General features: G+C 42.1%; 1 protein-coding gene across 6 annotated transcripts in view; it reads left to right on the forward strand.

Moving 5' to 3' along the window:
- Nucleotides 1–13,744, forward strand: part of TMEM71 (transmembrane protein 71) — a 35,129-nt gene extending 21,385 nt beyond the window's left edge. For all 6 annotated transcript variants that reach the window (XM_069599868.1, XM_069599867.1, XM_069599866.1 and 3 more), the window contains 5 exons: nt 557–742; nt 5,142–5,217; nt 9,014–9,075; nt 9,200–9,260; nt 12,695–13,744. In XM_069599868.1, coding sequence (XP_069455969.1) covers nt 557–742; nt 5,142–5,217; nt 9,014–9,075; nt 9,200–9,260; nt 12,695–12,710 — 401 coding nt within the window. In that variant the 3' untranslated portion in view covers nt 12,711–13,744. The remainder of the gene's footprint in view (nt 1–556; nt 743–5,141; nt 5,218–9,013; nt 9,076–9,199; nt 9,261–12,694) is intronic.
- Nucleotides 13,745–14,667: the final 923 nt, after the last annotated feature.

Consider the following 14,667-nt stretch of genomic DNA (forward strand, 5'->3'; position numbering starts at 1 on the left):
CAGGTTTCCGCTCAAGCACTCAGACACTCCCTCCCAGGCTCCATCTGGACACCTTCTGCCAGGTTTCCGTGCAGTGATGACCTCTTTGCCTCCTGACTGTGGGCCGGTGCGCCTGTCCCTCCCCAGCCACGGATGGCACACAGCACTGTCTACTCTGACTTCTGATGCCCAGCCTCCCGAACTGCGTCACGTAAGCAGTTATACAATAATTCTGCATTGAACGACTCCATGGATCCGCCTGCCCGAGACCCATGAAGCTTTGGCCTTCCCCTTGACGCTGGCTCCCCTTCCCAAATGTCTCGGGCTTGGCGCCTTCTCAGGGGGCTCAGTCACCCGTAGGCTGCCTCCGGCTCTCCTCTCTGCTGTCATTTCCCCTTCGTCACTTTATGCTCCATGGAAATAGAGGTTAGGAAAACATGTTTCTGCTCGTTCAGTTCCAATTCTCTGTGCTTCTTGAGACTATTGCTATGATCATTAGAGTCACGGAAATCACACACACACACACACACACACACACACACACACACACACACACTGAACCTCTCTGCTCTTCCAGGAGGTGATTTTGACTGTTCTCTGACTGATGACTGGGAGTCACAGAAGCTGAATGCAGAGTCTGTGAAAGCCTCCTTTTCTGGCCCCGTTGCCTCTCAGAGACCCAGAGAAAACTCCTACGGCTTGTCTCCTCAGTCCCAGTGGACAGCTTCTGAACATTTCCAGGAAGATGCATTGGATCATCCAAGTGAGTTTTTTTAAACCTTTGCTGCACCCACATAAGTCCTCCTTTCAGGGCCTGGAAGTGACTAACGTCCCCTTAGGTGCTGGCATCAGCCTGCAACCAGGTGATGCATCCACAGAGGAGGTGACTGACCTGGAGGAGTCATCGGGGAGGCACTAGAAGAACTGGATTTGCGGTGTTTTCTTTGTTTTTAAAAAACCCTGAAGACATTTGGGAAAATACTAAGCGTGACTAAAGCTGAGTCGTGCTCATACATAGGTATCTGTGATCATCGTCTTCATATCTAGCTGTGTGTTTGATATATTCTAGAAGAAGAAAATAAACAAGAGAAAGAACATTCTTTCATGCTATGCCCCTGGCAAGGAAAGTCAAAAGATATCAAGGCCTTGATGCTTGCTGTCAGTAGTAAATCTGAAATAAATTCAGCAAGCATCTCCCTTAATCTCTATGCTAATATCTGGTGGAACAGGTTTGCACACAGTGTTGCCTCAAGGCGCTGTCTTGTCCCCAGCTTGACAAGTTTCAAAGCCCAGTTCCCACTTCAGTTTACAGAACTCTCCAAAATGTCGCATTTTCATCTGTAAAGGGAGATAATCATAATTCCTACCCTGTATCGATAAATGATTGAAATAATCCTCAACAAGCACTTAGCATCATGTGCCATGTATACCAAGCACTCCAAAAATGTGATGTTACGATTACCTAAGATGGAAGGTTAAACGAAAAAATAATGTCTCCTCTTTCTTCGCCTTCCTCAAATCCTGAATATTTATCTCACTGACCAGTTCTACTCCCAAAGACCAACATGCCCTGCTTCATTTTGTTCCCAGTGCAGCTATTAGATAGGTGTTAAGGATTTTTTTTTATTCCCTTTCCAGGGGTCAGGATGACCAGGACAGCAGTGTTTATTGTTTAGACAGTTTCCAGCTGACAGTTTCATGTCCCGCCTCCTCCAGGGAGTCCACCCTGTTTTCTGGGGAAGCGGTCTTCAGCGACCCCTTTTTGTATTCCTCCAGCTCTCAGGACTCCCCTCTCTCTTGCCCATTTCTTGTGCTGTTCTTGAATGTTTACTTTTGTATCTCCCCCATCAGGCCGTCAACTCTTTCACGATGGTGGTGACCATACTTTAGGCATCTGTAGAGTCCCAACTGCCTATGTAGTGCCTGGCACAGAGCAGGGGCTCCAAGATAGTGGTGGACTAGTTAAATGATCTGTCTCCATTTTACAGAATAGAATACTCAAGTTCCAGTAGGCCAAGCCAGCCTTTGTAGAAATTCTTTGTTGTGTCTGGAATGTCTCTCAAGGGCTATATACCTGGGAGACCCCTGCTGCTGCTGCTGCTGCTGCTAAGTCACTTCAGTCGTGTCCGACTCTGTGCAACCCCATAAACGGCAGCCCACCAGGCTCCCCTGTCCCTGGGATTCTCCAGGCAAGAACACTGGAGTGGGTTGCCATTTCCTTCTCCAGTGCATGAAAGTGAAAAGTGAAATAGAATTTGCTCAGTCGTGTCCGACTCTTTGCGACCCCGTGGACTGCAGCCTACCAGGCTCCTCTGTCCATGGGATTTGCCAGGCAAGAGTACTGGAGTGGGGTGCCACTGCCTTCTCCAGGAAGACCCCTACTCTTCTTTTAAGGTCCTGTTAGAGGAAATCACCTCTGCGGGGTCTTCTCTGCCCTGTGCTGGTGGGTGGAGGTAGCACTTGGCTTCCCCAAGATGCCATAGTGCCCGGCACCACGTATCTCTCTCTTGGCGTCATCTTCCTTTGCTTCACTTGGCTATAAAGCCCTGAGGGGATGAGGTCTCCATTTGATGATGTTTCATCTCCTTCATGTAGGTTTTGAGTGTGCAGACTGTTTGAGGTACTGATCCATATGCTAAAGGTATAAGTGTGCCTGGCATCATTTTATCAGTCAGGGCTTTTTGAGTTCCAGCGGAGGAGAACCCAACTCAAAATGTCATTGAATGCATTGGTTCATATTAATAAACATTCCAGGCAAAGATTCCAGGTCTCTGTCGGTCTCTTCAAGTCTCTTTTCCTCTGTCCACTTTACTTTTTGAAATGCGCTTTATTACTCCAAGGTAGTTCTGCTGGCTCTGTGCCTGCAGCTTCCCCTTTTCAAAGTCAGCAGAAACAGACTCTAGACTTAGGAGAAGAGGGCCGGTTACCTTGGTTCTGGAAGGGTCCCAATTACACAACAAAACCTATCCCTTTGTCAGTAAGTATATGAAGATCCAGGGGCTTGCCAGGTGATGCTAGTGATAAAAACCTGCCTGCCAGTGCAGGAGATGTAAGAGGCGTGGACTAGATCCCTGGGTTGGGAAGACCCTGTGGAGGAGGGCATGGCAACCCACTCCAGTATTCTTGCCTGGAGAATCCCGTGGACAGAGGAGCCTTGCAGGCCTATGGTCTAGAGGGCTGCAAAGAGTCAGACATGACTGAAGTGACATAGCACACATGCCTGCATGTAAAGCTCCAAGTGGATTGGAGCGCATCAAAGGCTGGAGGGAAATCAGATGGTCCACTGGAACCACTCACTAGGAGGATGGGAGAGGGGACTTCTCAAGGAAAATATGGGCACTGCTGCTAAAGAACAGCAAATAGATGCCAGCTATTGTCAACAGTCTGATGGGGAAACATAGAGAAAGAAAACAATAATTTTAATTCAGTGTGGAAATTTTGTTGATGGAGACATGCATGAAGTATAATGGGATTTCAAAGACAGAGCAGCTAAGGGCCAAGGGGGAGGTGAAGACATCCAAGAAGACTTCCTGAAGGAGTTTGCGCTTGAGCCAAGCCAAAATTAATGCTAAGTGAATGGCTACTGATTGAATGAATCAATGAACACCTTGTCCACAATCACAACGCATGTCTTTATAGAACTTGAATTTAAACCCAGTCTTCCTTCCGTATTCAAGTCTAGGGATCTTTGCAGTTTGTCAACCTACACTTATTTCTGGGAGAAAAAATGTTTCAAATTCCACATGAAATCAGAGGAGGCTAAGAATAGAAACACACTTTAGAAGGATGGTTGAGTGTTCGATTGAACCCACAATAACTTATTTAAATCTCTGTATATATTAATAGGAAATACTGTATATGTGCAGTGATGTCATTCACAACTGCTCTATTTTGCATTTGCCCATCTTCAATGTTTCGCCCATATTATGGACTAAGTAGGTTCTTGTTAGCTGACTCAATCTCAATTCAGAACGCAAATAGCAAAAATAAATACATGCAGAGCTCAAAGTCCTTACAAGTTTTAAACAATTTGCAAAATTGAGCTTTTGAAGCATTTGGCAAAAATGAAGCTGAGATCTGTTCTATTTTCCTTTAGATCTTTACGTGGTCATCCTTAGAGCAGCTCTGATTCCTTTTAGGTGGTTAAAATAAGACTCAGAGTCACAATTGGTTTAACTCTTCCTTTTTATAACTGCTGGATGATTTGCAGTCCTTTCCACCATGGCTCAGTAGCGCTGAAGTATTTTAAGATAGCGAAGAGTTTTGCAAGGACAAATAGTTCAGACTATTTATTCTCTTTTTTAGCCCTTTAGAGACTCCCAGTATGCCAAGTTGCCATTCTTTTACCCACCCTATTTCAGACAAAACATGATGTTCTGGGTAGACGTGGTTTTTCAATCTTGGCTCTGGCAGCACATAGCTTCATGACCTTGGATGAATTTCATCACTTGAAATTTGGTCTTCTCATTTGCAGAACTGTGATCATGGTTCCTGCCTCCCAGTCTGGTCATGTTGATGAAATGAACTGATGTATGAAAGCCCTTTGTGAGTTATAAGGCACTCTACAAAATTTAAACTTTAATATTATAATCATCATCCCAGTTAGATTTCTGACATTAGCATCAATTCTACAAAGCCTTTTCCAACATTGAGGTAAAAGGCAAGCTCCAAACTGTCTGTGTAGTACAATCGCTTATGTTTTAAGTGTTAGGAAAAAACTGATAATTTTCAGAAAATTTCTAATGAATGGCCCTAGACAGCATTTGATAATTTGATCTTATTGCCATGCTGTGCCATGTCACTTCAAGGGTATCCAACTCTTTGTGGCCCTGTGGACTGTAGCCTGCCAGGCTCCTCTGTCCATGGGATTCTCCAGGCAAGAATACTGGAGTGGGTTGCCATGCCCTTCTCCAGGGGATCTTCCCAAACCAAGGTTCAAACCCACGTCTCCTACTGCTCCCACATTGTATGCAGATTCTTTTCTGCTGAGCCACCAGGGAAGCTCTTAATCATATTACTTAGGACAAATTTCTTGAACTGACATACATTTAAAAACCATTTTTTTTGGTGTATCAAAAAAAGTTTTAGTATGATTTTGTTGTTCCAAGACTATTTAATCAACAATGATTTCTAATTCATATATTTTTTATTTTTCCTGTTAGAAACCAGTTTGTTACGAGAGGTCTCCTTTCAAGCAATTCTGCTTGCTGCATGCTTAATCATTTCTGCCTGTGCAAGGTAATTTAGCTTTTTATGTTCATGCAGTGGTGTTTCATAATTAATGAAGCTGTAATTGATTGATGATTTCCTTGCCTTATTCCACAAAGCGTTTTAGGTAGCTCTGTGGTTAAGATTTGTCCATTTTTCTGTCCATTGGCTTTTTATCTACTACCTCCCTCCTCCCATTATCTCACAAAATGTACCAAAGGCAGTGGATCTTGCTGCCTTGCACTGATACATTATCAATGCTTGTACCATGCATTATCCTTTGTTTAAATCCTCAGTGACTCCCTGTTACAGATACAATCTAAGTAACCCTACATGGAGTTCAAGGGCATATGCCATCCCCACCAGGGCACTTGGAGTTCCCACTGGGACTGTATCTTTCCCGGTATATTTTCATAACTTCACATAAAATGTCTTCTCAGCTTCTCAGAGGACATAATGCACTTGGCTGGTCATAGGCATGTTTCTGTCCCTCTGTCCAGCGTGTCCTTCTTATTCTTTTCTTACCCAAGTCTCCAGGGCAGTCATCAAGTCCCTTCTGTGCTAAGCCCACTTGGGCCTCAAGGCCTTTGCACTTGCTATTTATTCTGCCTACTACAGTCTTTTTTCCCTGGAGAAACAATAACTTGTGCCCTTACTTCTTTCTGGTTATCTGTTCAAATGTCACATCGGCAGAGAGTCCTTCCCTCACAACCACATTTAGGCAGAATACCATTCTCTATCACGCACATCTCACTTGGCTTTTCTCCAGAGCACTTATCACGACCTGACCTAGCCTATGTTCGCGTGTTTAAAAGTTAATGCTCTATCTCTCCCTACAAAATTGTAAGTTCCTTGAGAACACAGATACTGTGCTAGGGCCTCATCGATATTTGTTGAGCCAATGAAACAGGAATGCAAGATACATCTTGGGGTCTTGTGGTCCTTGTACTCCGGTTAGTATGTGCTGCTTCTCCTCGAGTCCTTCCTCTTGATGGTCAAGTGCCTCGCATCACTTGGGAGAGTTGTATTTTTAAATACGAAGTCCTGGATCCCATCCCTGGAGATACCAATTTAGATCTAGTGAGAATCCGTACTTTAAAACAGCTTCCCAGATAATTATGAGGTTTGGAGAGTATTTTTAGATCATAATGGGACCAAATGAACAAAAAGGGGTGGGGGCCAGTGCTGTAGTTAAAAATAAAGTTGCAGAATTCTGTATTATATATCCCAAGTCGGGGGACTCACGATGTACATTAGCATAATAAAGGCTCAGTGAAATAACATGGTGAAGAAACCTGTTCAGCTTTGCTTAACTTAGCTTTTCCCAAACTTAGCTGTTCATGGAGACTTTTCTTTATTTCACAGGACTATTAATGGAATGTTCCTCTTAGGTTAATTCATGTAGAAACTTCCTCCTTAAGAGGAAAACTTGACTCCTTTGGGAACTTGATTCCAAAGAGTAGCATTTAGATAGAGGAGGAAAAGGAAACTTGACAGCTGAGAAGCCTGACAAACACTACCTTGTTACGGTAAGAATAGCGTTTCACCTCTCAGTTAAGCTCAGTTCAGTCGCTCAGTCATGTCCCACTCTTTGCGACCCCATGAATCGCAGCACGCCAGGCCTCCCTGTCCATCACCATCTCCCGAAGGTCACTCAGACTCACGTCCATTGAGTCAGTGATGCCATCCAGCCATCTCATCCTCTGTCGTCCCCTTCTCCTCCTGCCCCCAATCCCTCCCAGCATCAGAGTCTTTTCCAATGAGTCAATTCTTCGCATGAGGTGGCCAGAGTACTGGAGTTTCAGCTTTAGCATCATTACTTCCAAAGAAATCCCAGGGCTGATCTCCTTCAGAATGGACTGGTTGGATCTCCTTGCAGTCCAAGGGACTCTCAAGAGTCTTCTCCAACACCACAGTTCAAAAGCATCAATTCTTTGGTGCTCAGCCTTCTTCACAGTCCAACTCTCACATCCATACATGACCACAGGAAAAACCATAGCCTTGACTAGATGGACCTTTGTTGGCAAAGTAATGTCTCTGCTTTTCAATATGCTGTCTAGGTTGATCATAACTTTCCTTCCAAGGAGTAAGCGTCTTTTAATTTCATGGCTCAGTCACCATCTGCAGTTATTTTGGAGCCCCCAAAAATAAAGTCAGCCACTGTTTCCCCATCTATTTGCCATGAAGTGATGGGACCGGATGCCATGATCTTCATTTTCTGAATGTTGAGCTTTAAGCCAACTTTTTCACTGTCCTCTTTCACTTTCATCAAAAGGCTTTTTAGTTCCTCTTCACTTTCTGCCATAAGGGTGGTATCACCTGCATATCTGAGGTTATTGATATTCCTCTCGGCAATCTTGATTCCAGCTTGTGCTTCCTCTAGCCCAGCGTTTCTCATGATGTACTCTGCATAGAAGTTAAATAAGCAGGGTGACAATATACAGCCTTGACGTACTCCTTTTCCTATTTGGAACCAGTCTGTTGTTCCATGTCCAGTTCTAACTGTTGCTTCCTGATCTGCATATAGGTTTTCTCAAGAGGCAAGTCAGGTGGTCTGGTATTCCCATCTCTTTCAGAATTTTCCACAGTTTATTGTGATCCACACAGTCAAAGGCTTTGGCATAGACAATAAAGCAGAAATAGATGTTTTTCTGGAACTCTCTTGCTTTTTCGATGATCCAGTGGATGTTGGCAATTTGATCTCTGGTTCCTCTGCCTTTTCTAAAACCAGCTTGAACATCTGGAAGTTCACGGTTCACATATTGCTGAAGCCCGGCTTGGAGAATTTTGAGCATTACTTTACTAGCATGTGAGATGAGTGCAATTGTGTGGTAGTTTGAGCATTCTTTTGCATTGCCTTTCTTTGGGATTGGAATGAAAACTGACGTTTTCCAGTCCTGCGGCCACTGCTGAGTTTTCCAAATTTGCTAGCATGTTGAGTGCAGCACTTTCACAGCATCATCTTTCAGGATTTGAAACAGCTCAACTGGAATTCCATCACCTCCACTAGCTTTGTTCGTCGTGATGCTTTCTAAGGCCCACTTGACTTCACATTCCAGGAGCATACAAATTTTTCCTTTGTTTTTTTCTAGAAGTTTCACACTTTGTGGCTTACGTTTCAGTCTATGACTCATTTTGAGTTGAGCTTTACGTTAAGATGTGATGCCTATGTGGAGTTTCATGCTTCTGCACATCTAAACAACTCAACAGCGTTTGTTGAAAAGAGTCTCCTTTCTCCATTGCCTTGCTTTTGCACTTCTGTTAAAAATCACTCAACTTGGGCTTCTCTGGTGGTTTGGTGGTAAAGAAGCCACCTGCCAATGCAAGAAACACAAGTTTCATCCCTGGTCCAAGAAGGTCCCACATGCCTCGGAGCAACTAAGCCCCTGGGCCACAGCTACTGAGTGAGCTGAGGAACCGCAACTCTTGAGCCCATGTGCTACAACTCCCGAAGCCCCCGCACACTAGAGCCCATGCTCCACAGCAAGAAACCTACAGCCCTGAGAAACCCACAAACCACGAGGAAGAGCAGACCCCATTCACCACAACTAGGGAAAAACACACAGGGCAATGAAGACCCAACAGCCAAAAATAGATACATAAAATTTTTAAACATTAAAAAACAATCACTTAACTTGTATCTATTTCTGGGCTTTCTCTTCTTTTCCATTTGGCTATATTTCTACCCTTTTTCCAATACTGCACTGTTTCAGTTACTGTCATTCTATAGTATAAATTCATTCATCTATAGCGAGTCTAAAAGAACATCTCATGTGTTGGAAATATACAATCAGTTTGCTAAGCCTGAGCGATCCTGCTGTTTCAGGTGGTTTCTGGGAGGAATCATAGCCAGTGTCTTCTCCTGTTCCTTGGTGATAATCATTGCTTGTAAGTAACTATTTCCCACATTACTGCTCTGATTCCCGTATTTTATTCCAGTTTGAGGCATTTAAAAATATTTTCTTAAAATTGAAAAAAGAATAAAAAAAATATTTTCTCTTTCTCTTCCGAGATGTTGTCAAGTCATCCTTTTTCAGCCTTGCCAAATATTTCAAAGCCACCACCTGCACTTGGTAAGTATTTCTTGTGTTATCCTTGTTTGTACAAAGATAACCATAATCTGACATCTGAGAAAGCTTTCTGCTGAGCAATGGATGGCAATGACTACATGCAGGAAAGGTCCTGACTCTTTGTCCTGAAGAATAATTTCTATTACCAACCTGTCTCCTAAATACTTATACCAAAATAGACAGAATTAATTTTTAAGGCAGCAAAACTTAGGAAATAATATGAGTTTTAAAATTTTTTAAGTAGTCTTTGAAGGGATTTTATAGATTATATAGCACTGCACTTCATAAACACCTCATATTAAAAGGGCTTTATCTTAAAGTTTCCTAAAGAGCTGGCAAACTGCCCATGAAATGATCTCAGTTACAAACTGATTTCTCCACCATCTCTCACCCACTTAATGATCCCCCTGTATGCTGACTGCATGGTTCAGCATATTTCAAAAGGTTACTGGGGGCTGGGTGAGATGCTCACAGAATCTCAAACAGTCTGCAAAGCGCCCTCCCCTTGCAAGACGGATTGTCTTAATTACCTTCACTTCAATATGGCTCTCAGAGGCAAAGTCCCAGAGCTTGGAGGCTGAGGTCTGTAATTCAAATTAGTTTACTGGCCTTCGCTCTTGACACTCTGTTGCCCTATTTATGAAATCCTTGTATTTAACTCTGAAATCACAGCAGGGCTTACGAAGATTTATTTTATTTTGAACTCCAGCCAATATAGATTTACTGACACCCTAAGCAATGTTTTCCTTCATTTCCTGGCATTCCAGGTTTCTAGGGACAGGTATTGGTAGAGCTAAGTTTTATCTAACCTGATAGGTAGAAAATTGAGTCCTGAGGTCACCAGAGAAATCCTTATTCTTTAGCCCTTGTAAATTAATGTTGTTGTTGTTCAGTCACTAAGTTGTGTTTGACTCTCTGCAATCCCATGGACTGAAGCACACAGGGCTCCTCTGTCCTCCACTATCTCCCAGAGTTGGCTCAAATTCATTAAATTAGTGACATTTGTTTGAAATCCTCCTAAGAGGGACTTACCTGGTGGTCCAGTTGGGGAAATAAGGTCCCACATGCCACATGGCATGGGCAAAAATTTTTAAAAAGTAAAATAAAATAAAACCTTCCTGAGATGCCCAATTTTCTCCCTCTAGCTGTGGGGCTGCACACAGGCCTGTCTCACACGAGGTTAACTGTAGACGTATATGGGTGCTCAGCTTTTGGTGCAGGCTGGACTGGACTAACATATAATGTCTGAACAAAAGACTCAATGGCAGAGTTGTTTTGTAACCCAGCTCACAGAAATGTCAGGTGGTGTACATTGTATAAATCCATTTTCTTTGGGTTTCAAGATGAATGTGTACAATTAATCAGAACAAGTATCATCTTGTTAGAAAGCTCTGTAATGAGGGCAGAGTTTCTCAAAGCACAGCACTGGGGACATCTGCTCTAGAATCAACTGGGTAATTTATTTGAAACCAGTTGTATGGATTCCAATTCCAGACTTCTGAATCCAAGTTTGTGGGGGAGGGGCTCTTTATTTTTAATCACCTCTTCAGATAATTCTTTGCACATTAACTAAGAAAGTCTTGGAAAGATGGTCTGTAAAAACCTTTATCCCTTGATTTCTGAAATGGCATTGCTTAACCTAACAGTATCTTCATTTAGAACTCACAATGTGTTCTGCGCTGTGCTGGGTGTCCAGTAATACTCAGCAGATGTTTACCGAGGCTCTGCCAAGGGTCAGACACCATTGTTGGGTGCCAGGGTTATGATGCCAAGGCCTCAAGATTTGAGTCTAATTAGAAGGACTTGTGAAGGGCGAGATGAAGTTGTGTTTTTAAGTCAATAAGTGCAAGTATAGAGTTAGCACAGAGGCTGTGGGACCACCAGGGGCGATGTTTGGCCAGACCAGGAGAGATGACGACGAGGGTGGGCAGGGAAGGCTGGCTGATCAGCCAGTGTCTGAGCTGCAGGGGTTACATCATCTATTGCTTTAAGGGCGTCGCCCACTGTTCTGTGCTCCTCCTAAAAGAAATTATATCAAGACCAGGATGATGTTTCCGTTTTAAACACTCTCATCTATATTCTCATTTATGGAACAAGATCACTTCTTTGAGTACTTGTATACATACTTCAACTTGTTTTTCTCTCATTCCCTCTCTGGTTTTTTTTTTTTTTTCACCCTGTTTCCCACCCTTCCGACCTCATATACACACACTCTTGCAGTCAAGATCTGAAAACAAGGACTATTGACTTCATTTCCATATCTGATGCCTTGAAAAGAGTAGGTACTGTACTCCATAAATATTCATTGAATGTATTTGCTGCATCATTTCTTAAAGTACTTCCTTTAGAGCCAAGAGCTCTGAGCCTGTACGTTAAAGATTTTGCAGCTCTCTTCCTCACATATAAACATATCCAGAAACCAGTCAAAGACATGATTATTAGCATCAAGAGTCAATAAGTCTCCTCTAAGAACCAAGGATGAGAATCTAAGGGAGATGAGGACAAGTACTGTACTTGGTTCAACATTGCGGAGCAGCCCGTCCATACCTGTCCTGCACCGCACATAGTTAGATAGCGTGCCTGTTTTTTTTTTTTTTAACATTTTATACTTCTCAAGTCACATCTCTTTTCATAACATTATACAGTTCTTACTCAACTGCCTTCTTGGTTAAATTTAAAGTCTTCGAGTTTGGGGACTGTCTGTACTGCTCATCATTGGCTCAAAGTCCCCTTTTCAATGAAGATCATCAGAGGTACCCCATGTCACCAAAACCAAGTTAGCATCAGATGGGTCCATTTTGCATTCATGACATCATAGCAGCAAAATGGGTAACATCTCTTTTCCTACATTCCCATGCAGGAATGGATGTTTATATAGTTGGTGAATGAGTGAATCAATTTTGTTGTTGTTTAGTTGCTAAGTTCTTTGCGACCCCATGGATTGCAGCTCACCAGGCTCCTCTGTCCATGGGATTCTCCAGGCAAGACTACTGGAGTGGGTTGCCATTTCCTCCTCCAGGGGATCTTCCTCACCCAGGGATAGAACCCACATCTCCTGCATTGGCAGGGGGACTCTACCACTGAGCTACGTGGGAAGCCTTGAATCAATTTTAGGGAGTAGAAATACGGGGAAAACTCACTTGTTACTCTGTAGGGATTTCTATCCTAGAAGGGGTGGGGAGAAAAGAAGGACAATATAAAATAGTAGTTAACTAAGTACCAAGCTGGGTTTAGGGACAAAAGGCTCTGTAGCCTGTCCCAGGAAAGAGAGAGAACTGAGAACTGGGAGTAGGAAGGAAAGACCTGGGGCTCCCCCGTCCTAGTTCTGATTATTTAAGGTAGTTCCACACACTCACTCATGCAGTAATTCAAGTAGATATTGCATTTCTTGTGTATGTGGATAAATGATGGATTTCTTTTCTCCTTTCTCTGATCAGGTTTGCCAAAATCTGACAACCATTCATGAGGGCCTCTGATGAATGTCTTCCATCTGAACATCCAGAAATTGTCTGATTTGTGGTCTGCTTGGAATCAACTGTTTGTTGGAGAGAGTGCACAATTGGATAGTTGAGGGAAAAAAAGGATTTTTATTTTGTTATGTCGGTTTTTTCAAAAAATCTATTTTGCCCTCACAATGATAGTATGCTCATGAAAATAATATTAATTTGTCTTTCCTTTGCAAACACTAGCAGTTGGAAGGGAAAGGACTGGGAAATGTGACAAAGAACAAACCACTTGGATGAATGGTCTCCTGTTATACCTTATACCTTAAGGCAATGGTTCTCAAACAGTAGTTTTTGTTAGAGAAGTCTATGAGGAGCTTATAGCAATGCAGGTTCCTGGGCCTGCCTGTCTATACCTATCCTTTGATGAACTGCTGCAGTTGAACAAAGAAAAGGAATTTACATAATCAACACTGACTCAAAAGTAAATAAATGTGGTCTACATAAAATACAATGTAGAAAAAGTTAGCAGTTCTCCCCAAGGAAACCTTGTAATTGAAGGTGGTGACCGTAGATAATGGTTGATGGAAAACAGGCAGGAGAGAGCCATTTTTTAGACAGTTCTTTTGAACCAATTTCTTTACCAAGTTTTCAATCATCTTGGGACTCATGACTACTTTTCACTCAAATTTAAATTCAAGCAAAGATACAACAACAACAAAATCCTTTAGGGGCAAAATAAAGGCAAAACACCATAGTGCTTTAAAATATGTAAAAAATGGTATGGTTACACATGCATTATAGGAGATGTTCCCTCTCCATTCCTCTTGCTTCATATATATTCCCAAAGCAAACGTGGCCTGCAATTCAGATTTACTTTGTATGGTATTCTTTAACTAGAAATTTGTATGGAGAAAATTGCCTGTGTTTAAAATGGTCAAAATATCACTTTTTCTATTGATTGTACTTAATGCATTTTTTTGTTGTTGAAAAAGTATTATACTAATAAATAAAAGGAGTCATCACTGACTTGTTTTGATCTAATACTGGTTGATATATTGCTCTGAAGGTGTAATTAACATTTACAATCAATTAATTTTAGGTAAAGTAAATTACCCTCCATCATGTAGGTGGGCCTTGTGCAATCAATCAAAGGCTTTAAGAGAAAAGACTGGAGTTTCCTGAGGAAAAAGGAATTCCACCTACAGATTGCAACAAACAAACGCTGCCTGCATTTGCAGCCTATAGACTCAGGACCACAATATCAACTCTCACTTGAATTTCAAGTTTGCTGGCTTGCCTTATAAATTCTGGACTTGTCAGCCCCCACAACTGCATAAGGTAATTCCTTAAAAGCTCTCTAGATAGATGGATATGTCTGTCTAAATATATCTACAGATATCATACCATATGTATTAATATGCCATATTGCTTCTGTTTCTCTGGAGAATCTTGACTAATACAGCAGGTGTTATAACCAGCATTTGATCAATAACCTTAGTAAAGTTTGATAACTTTCCCCAAGGACACAAAGGGTAGGTCAAACTCGGGTCTGTGTGATTTCACAGCCCTTACTCTTGCCACCACTGATTGGTGCTGAGAAGGGTTATAGGGGAGAGACATGTACCTTGAAGATCAAATATTGCCTGATCACTCTCTGGAAATTCTAACCCAGGAAAATGTTTTCCATGAGTCGAAAGATTAAGTGGAAAGAGTTATCTTTCAGGGACACCTGTGACCTTTACCTTTTTTTCCCCACATGATATGGCTTGTATAGTATTTTATTTATAATTTTTCAGAATTATTCAACCTCTTGCTTTACTTTTTAAAAAATTAAGGGTATAGTTACTTTACAATGCTGCGTTAGTTTCTGCAGTACAACAAAGTTAATCAGCCATACGTATATCTGCTCCCTCTTTGTGTATGTATGTGTGTTTGTTTTTGTTTGGATCTTATATCTCAAATCT

This window comes from Ovis canadensis, chromosome 9 (genome assembly GCF_042477335.2).
Source record: "Ovis canadensis isolate MfBH-ARS-UI-01 breed Bighorn chromosome 9, ARS-UI_OviCan_v2, whole genome shotgun sequence".
NCBI lineage: Eukaryota > Metazoa > Chordata > Mammalia > Artiodactyla > Bovidae > Ovis > Ovis canadensis.